The 18104-nt window shown below is 40.7% G+C and overlaps 1 protein-coding gene across 2 annotated transcripts in view; it reads right to left on the bottom strand.

Annotated features, from left to right (window-relative positions):
• Positions 1–18104, bottom strand: part of SLCO5A1 (solute carrier organic anion transporter family member 5A1) — a 122111-nt gene that overhangs the window by 59503 nt on the left and 44504 nt on the right. For both annotated transcript variants that reach the window (XM_082601337.1, XM_082601338.1), the window contains exons 3-4: positions 12439–12571; positions 7236–7453 (exon numbers count right to left, since the gene is read on the bottom strand). In XM_082601337.1, coding sequence (XP_082457463.1) covers positions 7236–7453; positions 12439–12571 — 351 coding nt within the window. The remainder of the gene's footprint in view (positions 1–7235; positions 7454–12438; positions 12572–18104) is intronic.

Here is an 18104-nt window from a genome sequence, read left to right as displayed (position 1 = left end):
TTACTCTGTCCTGCCTTGTCTTTCCCATGGAAACCCCAGTAAGGGCTCTGGCCTTGGCTTTCCCCTCACTCCTGTCTTTTGTTTCCTGACCAGAACCTGGTGCTTCCCCTGTGGCCCCATATGGCATGGTATGCCTCCTTCTCTTGGGAGAAATGTAAGTAATAAATTCTTCTTTCAATGGCATTGACCTCTCCATACCATCACTCAGTCGCCTCCATAAATTAAAATACTGGAATCGCTTTCTTTAACATCTCTCCACAAAATTTCCTTTACCTCCAATCTTTTAGTTCTTATTATTTATATACTTTTAAGCCTTCAGATGCATCAAAAAGCTGGTGGAAACATACCATCACCATGCAGTGAAAACCTCAATAACCTCCTTTATGACCTGTAAACCTTGCACCCTCCTGTATATTTCATGGACATATAGCAGATACAACTTTACGATGTGTATTACAAAGGAGCATCAAACTATTTTTAGTCACGTCTTCCTGTAAAAGCAAAACCAAAGTTGCTCTTCATATGTAACATGGACAACACAGGACCCCAAGTGCCCCCATTTCCTGCCCATTTTCTTTGGAACTAATGATGTCCCTGGGTTCCCCAATCACAAGTCCCCATTAAAGTATTCCAGTTTCTTCCCCCACCCCACAGCATACTGACAAATGGCATTCCCTGTTTGCCAATAAAAGAGCAGAAGGAACTGAATGACCCTGGCACACCACAGTCACCTCTGGGTGAGCACACAGAGCTCCTGAACCACTTACCTGCCGACAGTGGACAGAAACAGTGGCCACTGGGGCCCAAAATACATTATTAGTGGTTACTGGCCACAGTACAATCCTGCTTGTTTAAATCTAATGAGTATTTATATATATTTCTAAGTAGACATTACTCTGATTAGTAGTCCCACAGTTAATTTGCACTGAGTATTTGAAAAGTGTTTTCTTTTTTAGCAATTCTTTGCCATGCCTGTTACCATCTACATGTTGCCTCTTAAGCTGAAGGTATAACAAAATAAATGTAAAAGAGAAATGAAACAAAGAAATAGATATAGAGAAGATGAGATGAATGGATAAAGAAGATGTGGCATATGTTTACAATGGAACACTACTCAGCCATGAAAAAGAATGAGATTCTGCCATTTGCAACAACATGGATGGACCTAGAGGGTATTATTCTTAGTAAAATAAGTCAGACGGAGAAAGACAAATACTCTGTAATCACTTATATGTGGAATCTAAAGAGTAAAACAAAAAAATGCATATAGCAAAACAGAAACAGACTCGCAGATACAGAGAACAAACCACTGGTTACCAGTGGGAATAGGAAAGGGGGCAGGGGCAAAATAGGTATATGGGAGTAAGAGATACAAACTACTGTGTATAAAATAAATAAGCAACAAGGATATATTATGCAGCACAGGGAAATATAGCTATTATTTTGTAATAACTTTAAATGGAGTATAATATATAAAGATATTGAATCACTATATTGCACACACAAAACTAATGTAATATTGTAAATCAACTATATCAATACTTCAATTAAAAACAGAAAAAGAAATTCATATTTCCTTGAAAAAAAAGAAACAGAGAAGATGTAAATAGAGCAGAACATCAAAGCCAGAGAAAAGAATTAAATATTTCTATGAGATTCTTCCTGGGCTTCAAATTTGACCCTCAGTTTCCTGGCCACCGAAGCAGAAAGTTGTATAATCATCACTAGCAGAAACATTCTAACTTCCTTGTGGAAAACAATGCTTTTCTTAACTATGTTCTAGAGCAGTGATTCTCACAGTGTTGTCCTTGGACCATCAGCATCAGTATCACCTGGGAACTTGTTAAAATGCATATTCTCAGGCCACACCTCAGGCTTCCTGAACCAGACACTCTGGGCTGGGGTCCAGCACTCTGGGTTTTCAGAAGCCCCCATGGTGCTTCCTAGTAGGCTAAGTGTGAGAACTCTGTTCTCAAGAAACAGGGTTTTATATAAAGGACACTGAGCAATGCTCTTATGGCAAATATGGGAAATTCAAGCAACAGCTTTCAATAGAAGCTGCAAACCTAAAGCTAAAGTGCAATTCAACAAAAGAGCAAAGGCAAAACACAAGAGGCTAAGATGGCATGTCCCAGGCACGTGGCTTTTGGTGATCTCTCTTTGCTGAGTCAAGTATTGTCTCTAACATATTCCATGCTATACTAGTTTTTAAAACACCTAGCAAAGAGCCACATGCAATGGTTCTTTGTTCTTAGGCAACTCAAATTCAGAATTTATTCCCCCTGCCCCTCTATTCCTCTCTCCATCATCTGAGGTTGAAACCCTGAAACAGACTTTGGTACCTCCCTCCCCATTATTCCCATAGCAGTTGCCACATTCTATAAACACAAACTCTTCCTTCCCTCCTTATCATTCCATAATTCATTCTTCAAATATTTACTGAGTATCTACTAGATGGTGGGGATTTATCAGGGAACATGACAGACAAAAATTCCTTGCCTTCATGGAGCTTACTTTCTCATTACTGAGACTATAAATAAGATAAGTAAAATACAAAGTATACTACATAGTGATGAGTGCTAAGGAGAAAAACAAAGGAGAGAAAGAGATAAGCTTTGGAGAGGAAGGTAGAAATTTTTAAATATGGTGGCCAAGCAAGGCCTCATTGAAAAGGGACCAATTGAGAAATACCCTGAAGGAAGCGAGAGGATGTGGGAGAGAGCATTCCCCACACGGGAATGGCAAGTGCAAAGGCCCTGAGATGAGAGTGTGCTGGCAGATTTGAGGACCACTGATGAGCCCAATGTGGTTGAAGTAGAATGAACAAATGGGATTGAAAGAAGGATATGGGGGCAGGCAGGTAACCAGGGGTTAGATTGGGAGACTACAGAAGCTTTAAGCAGAGGAGTGGCATTTCAACAGGATCCTTCTGGCTGCAGAGTTGAAAGCAATGGAAAGGGAACAGGGAGGGAATTCCCTGGCGGTCCAGTGGTTAGGGCTCTGCGTTTCCATTGCAGGGGGCATGGGTTAGATCCTGGTCAGGGAGCTAAGATCGCATCCCAGTGTGGCCAAAAAAAAAAAAAAAAAAAAAATTAGCATGCTACTGTCCTTTCCATCTGTACTAAGCAAAACCATCATCACCTCTCTCGGGCTCTGTCGGTAGCTTTCTAGCTGGGTACCCTCCTTCCATTCCACTCCCTTCTCTCCCTAATCTACCTAACAGAGTGCTTGCCAAAGGCTGCTCAAACCTCCCCACTGCCCATTTGGGCCAAACTCAGTTAAGGTTAGAACTCTCTACACACAATATGGTCCCACCTTACCCTCCCAACCTTACCTCCCAGGCTTCCACCATGCACATCCAACACACCAACCACAATACACTCGCTCAGCATTTTCAAATACATCCCCCCAGCCTGACCTTCTTGCCTTTGCTCTCTCTGACTGGAATACCCACACCATCCCACCTCCACCTACTGATTTCTCCCAGTCTTCCAAGGTCCATCACAAATCCCACCTCCTCCATGAAACCTTTCCTGATCCCTCAACTAGATGTTCCCTTGCCTGCCTCGGACTCTCACACCATCTTCCTTTTGGGCCATTAGCATATTTCCATCTGTACTTGTCCTGTCTCCCTCAATGGACTATAAGCTCTCTGAGGGCAAGCCATGGCTCACTCATCTTCCGATCTGCCACAGCTTGGAGTACAGCAGCGTCTACAGAGTGAATAGTCATTGAATTAAATAATGACAACATCACCCTCTAGTGATCAATACTCTATAACTTCCAAATCAGTGCATCTAAATCAGTGCATCACCTCAGAGTAGCTATTTTACCCAGGATGATAAATATGTTCTACCTGAACACAAACAAAAGTCTAGCAGAGAAAGTCTGTTATACTTTATGCTAATTAATAATGCCAAGTAATGAAGCTTAAAAGGTTAAAAGTGGACACAAAAATAAACATTTTCTTACGATTAACTGCTACCAAAAGCTTTCTATTTAGGAAAATACCCAGTTAAAGTTAGAAGACTTTTAAAATGCTGGTCCTCAAACCTGAGGAAAATTGATCCACTTAAATATTTTAACTGTTTATTTTTATGGGTAAGATGCTGAAGCAATCAATGCTAATCTCTTTATGGGACGGTGACGCAGACACACTAAAAATTCTACTTTCTCCTTTGTGGTGTTTTAAAACAGTCTTATGCCTGCATAATTTATAATAAGAATCTAGAAACACTGAGTCAGATTTTCCCAATGTCTATCATTAAAATGTGGAGGCAGAGGGTAGAAAGTGTAGTGTATTTTCTTCCCGCATTCTCTGCAATAAAACTTCTCAAAGAGCACCATTCTGTATGGCCTAAATCATTTTTGTTTTTTAGGAACTAAAAAATACTAACTTGGCCACCTTTCCACCTTCTCTTTGAAGAAGCTAATATTGATGTACAGATTCCAAATATAAAATAAAGACTAAAAGGAGCCTTACTCCAAAAAACAGGACAAGGAAAAAGAAGATCTGCGAATCAAACTCAGATTTAACTCAAAATGAAATCTTAGCAACCACTCTTTCATTCAAGACCTAAATAATGAATCTCAGCTTTGTAATACAAATTATGTCAGTGATGGAATGATTCCCAGAGATTTAATTGATCTTTTTGAAAATCAGATTAAATATTAGACTACCATTTCCTATAGGTGAAGGTATTAGAAACCAAAATGTGCAAGATATATATGAATTAATTTTAAATATTGTATTTGAACATTATTCCAATGTCATCAATATCACTTGAATAATTTTAAGCAAAACATTTTCACTTTATATTCCCATTTAAACAGGATTCCTTTCTTACAAAAGAAAGTGTCTCTGGAAGTTCCAGGTCTAGATACAATTAGAGAATCCAGTGCAAGTAGAAGTAATAAAATAAACCAGCTCTGCGTCCTAATCAGGAAGGTTCACTGCCGAAGTAAGATCAGTCATCATAATTAAGGCACAGAGTGAAAAAGCTGAGAATTTATCAGAAATACTGGCAAGAAAACCAGAATGAAAATGGATTTTATAAACCAACTACCCATCACTGTCAAAAGACTCCTCTCATTCTTTCCTCTAAAAGAAAATACCCTGAACCATCAAATTGAACATAGAAAAGATGGAGAGGAACAATCCTTAGCAGTACAAGAAGACATCCAATAAAATAGTACATAGGTTCAATTCTGAAAAATAATTTTAAAATCCCATGATGGCTTTTACCACTTTTGAACCTGCCTGCCTAAGTGAGCTTTCCCCCAAAAGCAGGAGTTGAGTTAAGGATTCAAGACCAAAGAGTTTATTTGGGAGATTCAGGGAACACTGGATGGGAGTGTGGACGTGATGCACAGGAAGAAAGGGTGGCTTACAAAGGACGTAGAAACATACCTCAGGATTGTCTCACCCATGAGGGGATGGAGCTGGGATGTTTATCAGCCATTGGTTAAGATGGCTTTAGGGGTGGGAGGCCAGGGTGTTAATTCTTTGGCACTTGAAGTCTGCAGGAGTCAAGCACTTTCCCAGACTACAGAGAAGACCTTCAGGCAAAAGAAGACCCACAGACCTCCAGGAGGTCCTCCACCTTGACAACGGGAAGGTCCCACAGTACAGATGGGGCACTGAAATCACTGTCCACACTGGCTCCTCCAAGGACTTCATTCCCATCAATGGTTGTGTCCGCTGTTGGTATTTCATATCAGTCTTCTCTCTCCCTTTTCTCTACTATCCAACAGAGCATATATTCCACATTCAAGCCATCTACCTCTAAGCTATAAAATATACCATTTTAGCTTAGCCTTTATTTCCCCCCCCCTTGAGTCTACTTTATATTCTCTGTAAATTAAAACTCTTCGTCTATTCCTATGTTGTCAATTTTTTAACATCAACTTTGCTCTCAACTGGGTTGTTTAAAAAAAAAAAAGTCACTCCCTTGGTAGTATTATGGTCCATCATGCATCCACGAAAAATGATGGACTGGTCCACAGGGTAAGAGCTACCATCCAGAGAATCTTTTATGTTATGAGAGCAGAAGAGGTAATTTTGGCAGTTCCAAAAGTACACATTGTCCCAAAATAATGAGGAGGGAGAGGGGAAGGCAAATCTAAAACTTAACTGGGAAGAAGCATTGCCAATGAAATGTCACTTCACTGTTTTGAACAAATATGGTCTTTAAAAATAGTCCAATCTAACCATTCTTAGGCTGCAGGGACAGCTCCATAATATATTAGTAACTTCCTTCTAGGCCTGAAAGGTTCCTCTTTGCCTTTACTGTGTACATAGTCAAAGTGAGATGATAATGTGCCTAGGTAAATTTACCCTAAAACAACCTTAACTGATGTAAGCACTTGATAAATATTATGCTTCATAAGTTAGAAAAACCAATTCAGAGAATTCAAGAAATAGGCAGGAACTAATGGGAATGTAGCATTATAGGTTTCTTGGAATAAAGGGATTTATTGCCATTCAACAGAGGTATTGAATATGGAACAAAAATGGCTTGGTTAAGATTAAGTTGTTTAGATTTGAGATTCCCTAATCTGGCTCTAATAAAGTCATTATTTTTAAGAGAGATAAACATGAAAAAAATAGACCAGTACACATCACTGGAACTCTCTGGACGTTTTTATGCTGGGTTTGGAGACCCATCCCCTGGTTGCCCTTCTCCATGGCCACTTTCAAGCTTTGACAGAGCCACTGTTGAACAAGATCCTTTCCTAGGGGTAAGTTTTATATTTATGTAAGGATCAGGCCACACTATCAAACCTACGGTTCCCTGAGACAAACCATCCATTGTAAAACGCAATAATTATTTTAAAAATCAGACATCTCTAATTACAGTACGAAGTCTTCACCTTTAGATTCTAAATCAGTGCTTCTCAAACTATCTGTGACGAAGGACTATTTTTAAAATTATTATCTCGTCTATAGTTACCAATACTTTTGCAAGATACGTTAAAGATGAATTACTAGAAAGTGAAAAATTTAAAACATACAAAAGTTAAGCCCAATTTATTATTGTTGTTATTAGATTCAACAGACACATAATTACTCTGTCAAAAAATTTTTTTAAGCTTCTCAACATTTACTCTCAATTTCAGCCCATACTCTGTCACAGACCAGTAACTCCTGGTGGCCAGCAGTGGCCGGGGACCACACTTTGAGTAGCACTGATCTGAAGTCCCATGCACGTACTTATTCAAAAGATATACTTTACCTCTGGCATCCTTTCCAAATCCTATAGAAGACACTTTTTTGTCCACTTCTTCACAGTTGTTTGGTTTCTCCTTCATGACGTCATCGTCACCAGCAACATCAGCAGAGTATCTTTTCTTTCTCTTTTTCTTGTGTCGAGGAGGAAGCTTTTTTGGAAAAGTAAACATTGGGAATATCACAAGAAACATTGCAATGGCACAAAGGAGGAATCCACTCCACCTAAAAAATTGGGAAACGTGAATAGCATTTATGGCTTTGGTATTCGGAGTGTGAACAAATTAGCAAAGTAGAAGTTTGTGGTGACAAATTTCTCCAGAGAAAACTTTTTACCTTCATCAAGCGCACAGCAGTAAGAAGTTAGACAACTTAAGAAAACAGAGTATGGAATCCTCCCTTTCTGCGGTATAAATGAGAAATCTACCCAGTAATTACACTAGTATTATAATGACTATTACAATCAGCAGCCTGACCAGAATTTCATTCAATTCAAGTATTTTTGAGCACATATATGTTCGTTCTGCTAATTAACATTGTTAGTCCTACTACAGTGTGCATCTTATAATAAATCAATAGCCCATAAATTTAAGAGAAAAATAATACAGAGTCTATAGCATGCTTTCTGGACCAATATGGACACTTTTTTCTTAGAAGGAAACCATTCATATCTGGTATGAAATGCATTTCAAATTGCTGATGTCATTCAAATATTTTTCTGCAAGCACTTAAGAATGTATTAACCCTTCTTAGCTGGCCTTCCCAAACTTAACCAAGTCTGAGCGGAGCTGAAGACATTTACACTCAATCTTTGCCTTCAAGAACTTACAATCTGCTTGTAAGCAAGCTAAAGATATAAGAAGTGATTCCAAACAAGTCCAGGAAATGCAAGAATGTACACAATTGTTAGATCATGTGGTATAGAAGATGAATGCTATAAAAATTCAGAAGGGAAATCAATGTGTCAGACACAAAAGTACTCTGTCAAAAATTTTTTTTAAGTTTCTCAACATTTACTCTCAATTTCAGCCCATACTCTGTCACAGACCAGTAACACTGCTGGTGGGCAGCAGTGGCCGGGGACCACACTTTGAGTAGCACTGATCTGGAACTTGAGAAGCAGAACTTGAGCTATGTAGAATCGAGATTCTGTCTTTAGGCTCATCTGAGGTTGCCATGCTGAGGGAAGTAGGAAGCAAATACAGAGTAGACCTCTGATTCTAGGCCTGTATTAGAACATGTGTCAAGGCCTTGGGCTTCTTGCCTGCATAATTCCCCAAGGGCAATTTTTCAGTCCCCTTTCAACCTTTTCTTAGCAAATAGAGGTCCCTGGTCCTGCCTAACAGGGTCACTAACTTTCCAACTAGGATTCCTCAACTCCAAACTCTGTCCTCAAAGTTTCCAAGTTCATAAATGCTCAGATTCTGGCCTCTGTATCAATACTTTTCCATCCATTGTTATGAGAACGCAATCAGCATTCTAAGCATTCATGTTGAATATAACCCAGTAAGAATACAGACCAACTGCAAAGTGAAAATTCATTTTTAGAAAATAAGTGTTTCTATTGATACGCTGTTATCAGCTGCTAAAGGTCACAGCTTAACTGAGAGAATGATTCCTAGAACCAGTCATTAATAATCCAGTGTGCTATTTTCAAAGATACTTAACGTTATATCCAATTAAGATATTAAAGCAATCAGAAAAAGGTTTTATTTTTAGAAGACTGCTCAGGGCAGACTTCCAGCAATCTCAATGATTCAGTATTTAATCACGAACCCAGTGCCTAACACAGGTTAGGTACTCAAAAAATTTCCTAAATAAATAAATTGAATGAGATAGGTGTTTTAAAAACAGAGCCATCTGTCGGCAGGGACATAGCTATGATACTATCTGGCCCTTTTTGTACTTGGCTGCATACGAGGACTTTACTAACCCAGCCCTGCCATTATCTTTCTTGAATTTCTTTCTGCCACCTCTGCATTCAAGTCCCCTGAACCCCTTAGTTTCCTAGACCTTTCATGCTCTCTCCAGAGAAGGGCAGGCAGCAGACTATAAGGGGCAATTCTTGAGCTGTGCCTTCAGACTGACCTGGGTTTTTATCCTGTCTTTCCCACTTACTAGCTCTAAGATCCTGGGGAAATAATTTTGCTTTTCTGAACAGGCTTTCTCACCTGAAAGGGAAGTAATAATAACTTTGGGGGGGGTCATCAAAATTAATAAGACAATGTATAAGACCTAATAAAATGCCTGCCCCCAAAGCAACAATAAATTCATGGTAGCTCGTTTTGTTTTTTATGTAGATCTGCACTCAGGGCTCCCACCTCCACCCAGAGCCATTGACTTAAAATTATATGCAAACATTAAAGATACACTCAGAGTACCCCAAAGGGAGAAAATAACAGGAGAAGGGAAAGAATTATAGTGAATAGACAAAAAAATAAAAAAATGTTTAGGGACATTTCTAAGCAGAGCAAATCAGTCTCCAGAAACATCGAAGTTAACACATGATATAATGGTGGTGCTAAAGAGGACGTTGAGAAAAGCTAAGTAAGGCAAGGCAGTGTGCATTATATGTTGGAAAAAGATGCATCAGTAAGAGCTAAAATTGAAAAGCCAGGGCTCCTGACTCCCTTTCATGAACCATCACTCAGAGACTATTCATGAAGGGAGGACAGTTAAGTACATTGACTAAAACCTCCGCCCTGGACTCAACTTCTTGTCCAGCTGCCACTGACTCTGAGACTTTGGGCAAGGTGTTCAAGTCGCTGATCATCAATATCCTCATCTGCAAAATGGGCACACTCTTAGTGACTACATGTGGTTGTTATAAGCCTTCAATGAAAATGTTGGTGAAGCTCTTAGAATAGTGCTTGATACACAGCACCCAATTCATATTAGCATTATTCACTCATTCCTTCCTTCCCTCTTCCAGCAAATATTTACCAAAAAACCTATCATTGCCACTAGGCACCATAGAAACTAACATTGTATCAAAGAACTCTGCCTTTGTTCAAGGTAGAAGTCTGTTACAAACAGAGCTACTCAATAAACAAAATTCATTTTCAAAGAGACCCCCTAGTATACATTTCTATACTGACAACTTTTATCATTTGTAGAATACTGAGCCATTAAAAGGAATAAAACTACTTGAACATTGATTAAATTCAAAGGACTGAATACTAGCTAACACACATTATGTAGGAAGAACTGCCTAGAGCTCCACATACATAGACTCATTTATTCCTCACGACAACCCTATCAAGTAGGTACTGCAACTATTTCCATTTTATGGATTAAAAAAAAAACCCGAGGCTCAGGGAAGTTAAGTAACTTCCCCAAGGTCACACAGTAACTAGGTGGCAGACTAGGATTTAAAACCAGGGGAGTGTGGCTTCAGGGTCTGCATTCAATTGTTCCACTTGGCTACCAACTGGGTGGATGTCTACTAGAAAACTTGTAGAAAGTGCATAAAGTGCATAAAGCACTTGTAATCCTTGCCTTCTCCTTGCCCCTGAGCTGTCCTCCTCGCCTTTCTCCTTCCAGATGTTCCCTTAGTGCCATGCTCTTCTCATGGAAATCTATACAGAACACAGATTATACATGGGATGTTCATAGATATATTTTAATAATCTAGTTTTCTGATAACTTTTTAAAAAATCTTTACTCTGAATTATTTCAGAACTGCAGAGCAAACAGTAGAGACCAAACATTTCACTATTGATCAAGAACTTAAAATTCCTGTGTCATTCCCCTACTGCTGACAAGGGAACGCTCCCTTTTGCATGATGTGAAAATTCTACCAGGCCGGGCTCATCTAGATCTTAGCACTTCCACCTTCAAAGAGTATTTACTTATAAAAATAACAAGTGTTCTATAATTTAATTAATATTTATTAACTGCTTAGAAAATAGTGTGAAACATTCTCACACAGCTCAAGTTATGAGGTTATTAACTTATAATGAAACACAGGGAGAACACAAGTAGTCTAAGAAACTCTTTGGAAAGTAATTACTTGACACTAGTTTCTAACTAATGAAATTCTCTGTTCTAAAATGAAAATTTCTTATCAATGTATGCCTATTACCAATCCATGTTTAATGAATTTGGGATGCCGATACTTGGAGCGAGCGCTTGCAATCATGAAGAAATAGCTCCTTATGTTCAAGATGAGGATTGGGAAGAATTCAAATGCAGCCCTTGGAGACAGGGATAAGTAACCTATCATCCAAAGTTGGAGTTCTCATCCTAAATCCTAAACTTACTTATTTAGCAAGACAATTAAAGGCTAGCGAGTGAGAGGGTGGCTACATCTCCAGCACACCCAGGGGAAGGGACTATTTATTACCGAGTGAAAAGATTCACTAAGGGTGGGACAGTGGAAACGCAGGGCTAGAGTCCTGGGCAGTGGAGAAGGACAAAGCAGAAACACAAATATAATAAGGAAGTGGGAGAAAATAGTTTTTTAAAGGCACAGAAAAGATAATGAAAGCTACGATTAAGGTACACGGGAAAGTTCCGACACAGCCGCGTTCTCCTTTTCCTTCACTCTGCTCTGAAGAAACCAGCCATCTCAAACCTAAAGAATATGGATTAAACTGATGTTCCCAACTCCTCTGTGTTAGTTTCCTATTGCTGTGATAACAAATCACCACAGGCCGCGCGGCTTAAGACAACACAAATGTACCATCTTAGAGTTCTGGAGGTCAGAAGTAAAAAATGGGTTGTCAGGACTGCATTCCTTCTGGAGGCTCGAGGGGGAAAGCTGGTTCCTTGCTTGTCCTAGCTTCTGCCATCCACCTGCATTCCTTGTCCCTTCCTCCATCTTTGAGGCACATCACTCCAACGTCTGCTCCAATCATCAAATCTCCCTCTCTTACTCTGACCCTCCTGCCCCTCTCTTTCCCTTGTAAGGACCCTTGTAATTACACTGGACCCACTCGGATCATCCAGGATAATCTCCCCATCTCAAGAGCCTAAACTTATTCACATCAGCAAAATCCCTTCTGCCATGTGAAGGTAACACGTTCATAGGTTCTGGGGATTAGGACAAGGATATCTCTGGGGATTATTATCCTGCCTGCCAACCCCTCCTAGGTGACGTTTAGCTATTTTTCATCTTCCCATTGGGGAAATTCTTATTTTAACTACAAGGGGACTATTACTCTATCAGAATACCAAGTGAAATGAAAGATTTAAGAAACAAGTCTTACCAGTTTCCAATGAAACGAGGGTCATCCTGATTAAGGTGGATGGGACTTCTAGGATCAACGTAAAAACCAATAAGAAGTCCACCTAATAAATATCCCACTGCAGGACCAAGTGCTCCCATGACATACATGATGGCTGAGAAGACAGAAGGGGAAATGCGAAATATAACATCGTGTCATTTGTTTCAGTAGTTGTCTAATTTCAGTCATACCATGCATATGTCACAGTTAAATCCAGTTAACAACTTCCAAAAACAGAGAACTTTAGAGATCCTGTCTACGTTGACATTTGGGTTTCAAACCACGTCCTTTATTTAACTGTTCCCTGTTGTCCGCTTAGAACATCAGAACTTCTTTGGTTACTTCTGAAAGTACAGACCTGGGCTAGTTATGAAGGCAGTCACTGGATAACCAAGAGAGGCTAACAGGTAGTCTCAAGATAAGAAAAGAGAAAGAAGTAGACGTCCCTCATCCCAGCTAGAAGATTCTAATGGGCTGAGGGAACTCGAGGCCAGTTTTGCCATGAAGCTGGATTCAGCAGCCTCAAAGCACTAATATTTTCAAATCACCATTTGAGAATCAAAGAAGACCTCAGAGTGTGTTTGGTTTATTGTTAAACGAGGAATATTACTTAAAGGTTAATAAATCTCCTTAAATGGCACGAGAGAGACAGTCCAAATGGAAAGCACTAACGCACAGCTGAATCTGAAAAAATGTTAAAGCACATGTCCAAAGGGAGAGGGGTGTTTACTGTCAGTAGATCAGAAAGGCTGTCATTCTGTCCAAAAACATGTGGCCATCAAAATGGCCTTATAGGAAAAATGACCACAACAGATGCACGGTCATTTCTTTATATTGCTTTCACTGCTGGGATTCAAATTTTTAAAATAAATAACATATTGCCAATTTGTACATCTTGAGGTAGAAGAGGAAATTCCTTGAAAGTCATAGAAAAATCTAGCTGCACTCCAAACACGTTTCCCCCTGTTGAAACTCAGTTATTTGGGGACAAATCTATAAACACTTTTGAGATACCCCTGTGTGCAAGGCATGATAAACTCAGGTGATACGTGCTTCTCATTTCTGTGGCTTTCGTGCATTTTAACCAAAGAATAAATAAGTGATTTGTCATATCCTTTAAATAGTACCTATTTACCAGAAAGCAAATTTGGACTAGTCAGAATCCCTTCGCCTGACTTTATCAGCTGCACCTAAATAAACACTGAATAACCTTATACTTCCTGTAACTTATAACTACAGACAGTAATTTAACACCTGCTAGCACTTTCCTCACCATTTCAAAAGAGAAAAGCACAGTGTTTATTTATCTTACAGAATCATATGATTGTAACAATAAGACATTAGGTTCTTCGACTTCTCCATCTGTGTTTGGAAATGAAGAACCGAGGCATAGCAGCAAGTAATTGGCATTCTTTTGGACACATGCTTTTAATAAAATAAAATTTGAATTTTGATAAATATCTTGTTAACCTCTCTGTTCATAGCCTAAAACAGAGCTCAAGAATAGAAAGTATTTTTTCAGTTTCAGGTATTCCCATAAGCACATGAAGATAAAATATATGTTTACACCTCCAGGCAAACCAGCGCCATTTACAACTCAAAACTGTAATGAGGCCAAAATGTGACACAAATCATCTCCCCAAAATTGTTCTTCTGGCGTGAAAGAGACTGTCTTACAAACACAGATGGAGGAAGAGGTCTTTCCGCCATACTCTTTATGCCTGGGGCACTTGCGTGCAGCATCTTGAAGTGCCAAGAAGCCATGTGCAGGATGTGGACCACTCAATCAGCCGGTGAATGGAAAACCAATGAAATAACGTGCACCAAGAAACCTTAACTGCTTTAGGAACTATAGGTCAAGCTTTTTAAAATTCACCTATAGAATCAGAAAAATTCATTTTTATTGTATAGCAAACAATGTTAGGTCCAATGGAATCACTCTCATTAACAGAAATACATATATGTACATCTACATATGTACAACTATATAACTATACTACAGGTTATACTATATGATATAGTACAATAACTATGCTGCATACATAAATACGTTTATATATTTATAAATATATATCATACATATATGTATATATAACTTACTACCATAGTCCCATTTAGTAAATAAATCACTCTAGCCACTGAGTTAACATTTGTTAATTCATTAACTAATGGCACTTATTCAGAGCTTTTTAGAGGAGCAAATTGTTAAAGCAAACCACTAACTCCCTCAGTCAAAAATTCCCCATCAGGGGTTTCCCTGGTGGCGCGTGGTTTAGAGTCCGCCTGCCGATGCAGGGGGCGCAGGTTCGTGCCCCGGTCCGGGAAGATCCCACATGCCGCGGAGCAGCTGGGCCCGTGAGCCATGGCCGCTGAGCCTGTGCGTCCGGAGCCTGTGCTCCGCAACGGGAGAAGCCACAACAGTGAGAGGCCCGCGTACCGCAAAAAAAAAAAAAAAAAAGTTACAACTCTTTCCCTCATTCTTCCCGTCGTTTCTCTGATCCATGTTTCTCCTCAGCATGTATCACCACCTAACACACTTTATCTTTCCTTGGTTCATCTTGTTGATCCCCTGTTCTCCCCAACCGGACCATAAGCTCCACGAGATCGGGGACGCCTGACGGAGGGGTTCACTGCTGTGTCCCCCGTACCCAGCAGTATAGGAGGCATCACCCATACTCACTCCCATTATTCATTACTTCCGTCACCACCACGGAGTCTGCACCGTCTACGGCCATTAACAACAGATGTCAGTGACAAACTCTTCCTCAGTGTCTACCATCTCTTGAGACACTACCTAATGACATAGATGTCAATCCATAGTGCATAGAGTGAACTTGGTAATTTCATGGTTTTTGACTGTCTCATCGGATGTGATTATACTATCATTGGGTTTTTTTCTCATGATGAGGAGCTTGTACTGAGAACACAGGCTATTCGATGAGCTAACAATAGAAACATAAATACAAGTTCCAGTCTTTTCTTCCTGCCCTCTCTGTGGATGGTCTCACACACCTCCTCTTTGAGAGAACGCTGGACCATTCCATTCTTTTTTTTTTTTTAACATCTTTATTGGAGTATAATTGCTTTACAATGGTGTGTTAGTTTCTGCTTTATAACAAAGTGAATCAGTTATACATATACATATATCCCCATATCTCCTCCCTCTTGTGTCTCCCTCCCACCCTCCCTATCCCACCCCTCTATGTGGTCGCAAAGCATGAGCTGATCTCCCTGTGCTATGCGGCTGCTTCCCACTAGCTATCTATTTTACATTTGGTAGTGTATATATGTCCATGCCACTCTCACTTCGCCCCAGCTTACCCTTCCCCCTCCCCGTGTCCTCAAGTCCATTCTCTATGTCTGCATCTTTATACCTGTCCTGCCCCTAGGTTCTTCAGAACCATTTTTTTGTTTGTTTTGCATTTTAGCTTTTTAAAAACACTTTTCATCCGGGTTTTATTTTTTAATTAACTTTCAAGTTTTTCTTTTAAATCATTGATTACCTTCTAGTTCTCATACCTTAAGTAAGTTTACTTACTTTTTTAGCCTTATTTTTATTAGGCTAATTTTTTTATTTTTAAAAATTTGTTTGATTTCAAACCTTAAATCTTGTTAAACTCCTGAATTTGAACTTATGTTTTTGTATTTGGCGGTTTCTCTTTCTTTTTTTTTATCCTTCTGACAAGATCTTCTTTTAACAGTCTTTGTTTATCTTAGTCTTCTCTTACATTTTGCTTATTTTGTGATCAGTTTTAGCAGTAGCTTGTTAGAAGCTGGGCTGGGCCTCGTATCACATCTGGACCCATCTCCCCACTGTCTCTGTGGTCCTGTCCCAGCTGCCCTGCGTGGCTCCCCCCACCAGTTAGGGATGGCAGCCTGAGCGACTCAGGGTTAATTCTGCCCTGGGCTCAAGGTTCGCTTTGCACACGGCTTATTTGATTAGCTGGACCCTATGATTGTTGTCTTGAATTATCCAGTAATGAGAAAATTCAAGTTCTAAATCCAAGGTCTGCGATGAATAAGCACTAATAGTAAGACAAGCCAGGCCCGCAGACTGAAACAGACAAGCCAGAGGGCACCTCGTTCAGTTCCACCTGCCCTGGGGAGGGTCCTACGGGTTGATCAACCTTCCCAGTGGCTCCCTGAGAGAAGAGAGCACAATGCACCCTGCGATGCCAGCCTGCACCTGTTCCACCCCTGCAATCGGACACCTCCGTTTCTCCATTTCTGGCAGAGTTGAAAGGCCCTCCTTCCTCATCACAAAAGCCCAACTTGGCTACAAAATTATCTCAAATAAGGTTGTTCCGTGAGATCAGCTGCGACCCAGGCAGCATTTCTCTGAAGTCTACAGAATCTGTGTTGGGTAACTCAACCTGCCCCTTGTCGGAGAGCAGGCAATTTTCTCTGCCCTTCTAGGTTCTTCTGGCTGGTCAAAGAATTCAACTGACATGAATCAGATTAACAGGAGAAAAATCACACAAAAGTTTAATAACATGTATACATGGAAGAGACTCAGGAAAACTCAACTCACCAAAAATGGCCAAAGTCATTATACCAAGGCCAAAGCCTTAAACACCAAGTTCAGCTAAAGACAAAAGAGGATGTTGGGGGTAGTGGTTCGGGACCTCAAAGGGGAGGAAGGCAATTTCACATGGAGATGGCAAAGCAAAGATTTGGTAAATGAATGCTTGCTGGGCCAGGCAGAGACTCCGGGACACAGAGAGGAATCGTAACAAACAGACTTTGCTAGGTTCCCCCCTGTCCACACACCTAGTTCCTCCATAGTTACCTACAGTGTTAGCTCCCTTCCTGGAACAGGTCCTCTATCTACACTTTTATGCACTTAGGCGGAAGGTCAAATGTTCTTCCCGAGTCTTTTGGGCCTTGAGTATTTTCAGCTCGAAATAATCCCATGCCAGAGAGACATCTGCAGTGGTAAATTTTCCTCCCCTCCACCCTAAATCCCAAGAAATGACTCCAGGACCCCTCACAGTGGTCAGTCAGGCAACCATGAGCCTCACTGGACCAGGGAAACCGAGGGGCCCAGTCAAAACCAGCAAAGATCCCAGTATCACAGAGGGCTTTGCAGTCACCTCCTTCCCGGCCTTATATCCCAAATGGTTGAGCAGCGCTCCACATCGCGGGGTCACAGGTCACTCACTCAGCCATGCACTCTGTGATGCCAGGCCCTGGGACAAGGAGGGGGCATTGCAAAGGTGAATAAGAGGCGTGCGTGGTCCCCCAGAAAGAAACATGTAAAACCAACTATGATTCAAGGCTCAGTGATTAAATACATCCAACACCAACGACGCGCTGTGGACCACAGGGGAAGAATGATGCGTTGTAACAGTTGAGGAGAGAAGACAGACAGAGCTTCATGGAAAAGAGGGCTCCTGGCCTAAGCCTGCAAGGATAGGAGAAAGGACACCAGCGGCTGAGGGGTTCGCATGGCACAGGCGTGGGGATTTGGAAGAGCCCAACATGTTCAGGGAACTGCAGGTGATCTCACACCTGGGGGTGTGGTGAGGTAGAGAAGAGGGACCACCACCGCCGCCATCCCCATCCCCTCCGGGGGCCTCGGTACCCAGCTGTGTGCAGGCTGCCAGTCCCTCTGCTCTGGGACAGTGAGAGTGGACAGCAGCATCTCC

Source organism: Mesoplodon mirus, assembly GCF_964341445.2.
Source record: "Mesoplodon mirus genome assembly, chromosome: 16".
Lineage (NCBI taxonomy): Eukaryota > Metazoa > Chordata > Mammalia > Artiodactyla > Ziphiidae > Mesoplodon > Mesoplodon mirus.
The sequence above is the reverse complement of the archived record's forward strand: the minus strand, read 5'-3'. Positions and strand labels throughout refer to the sequence as shown.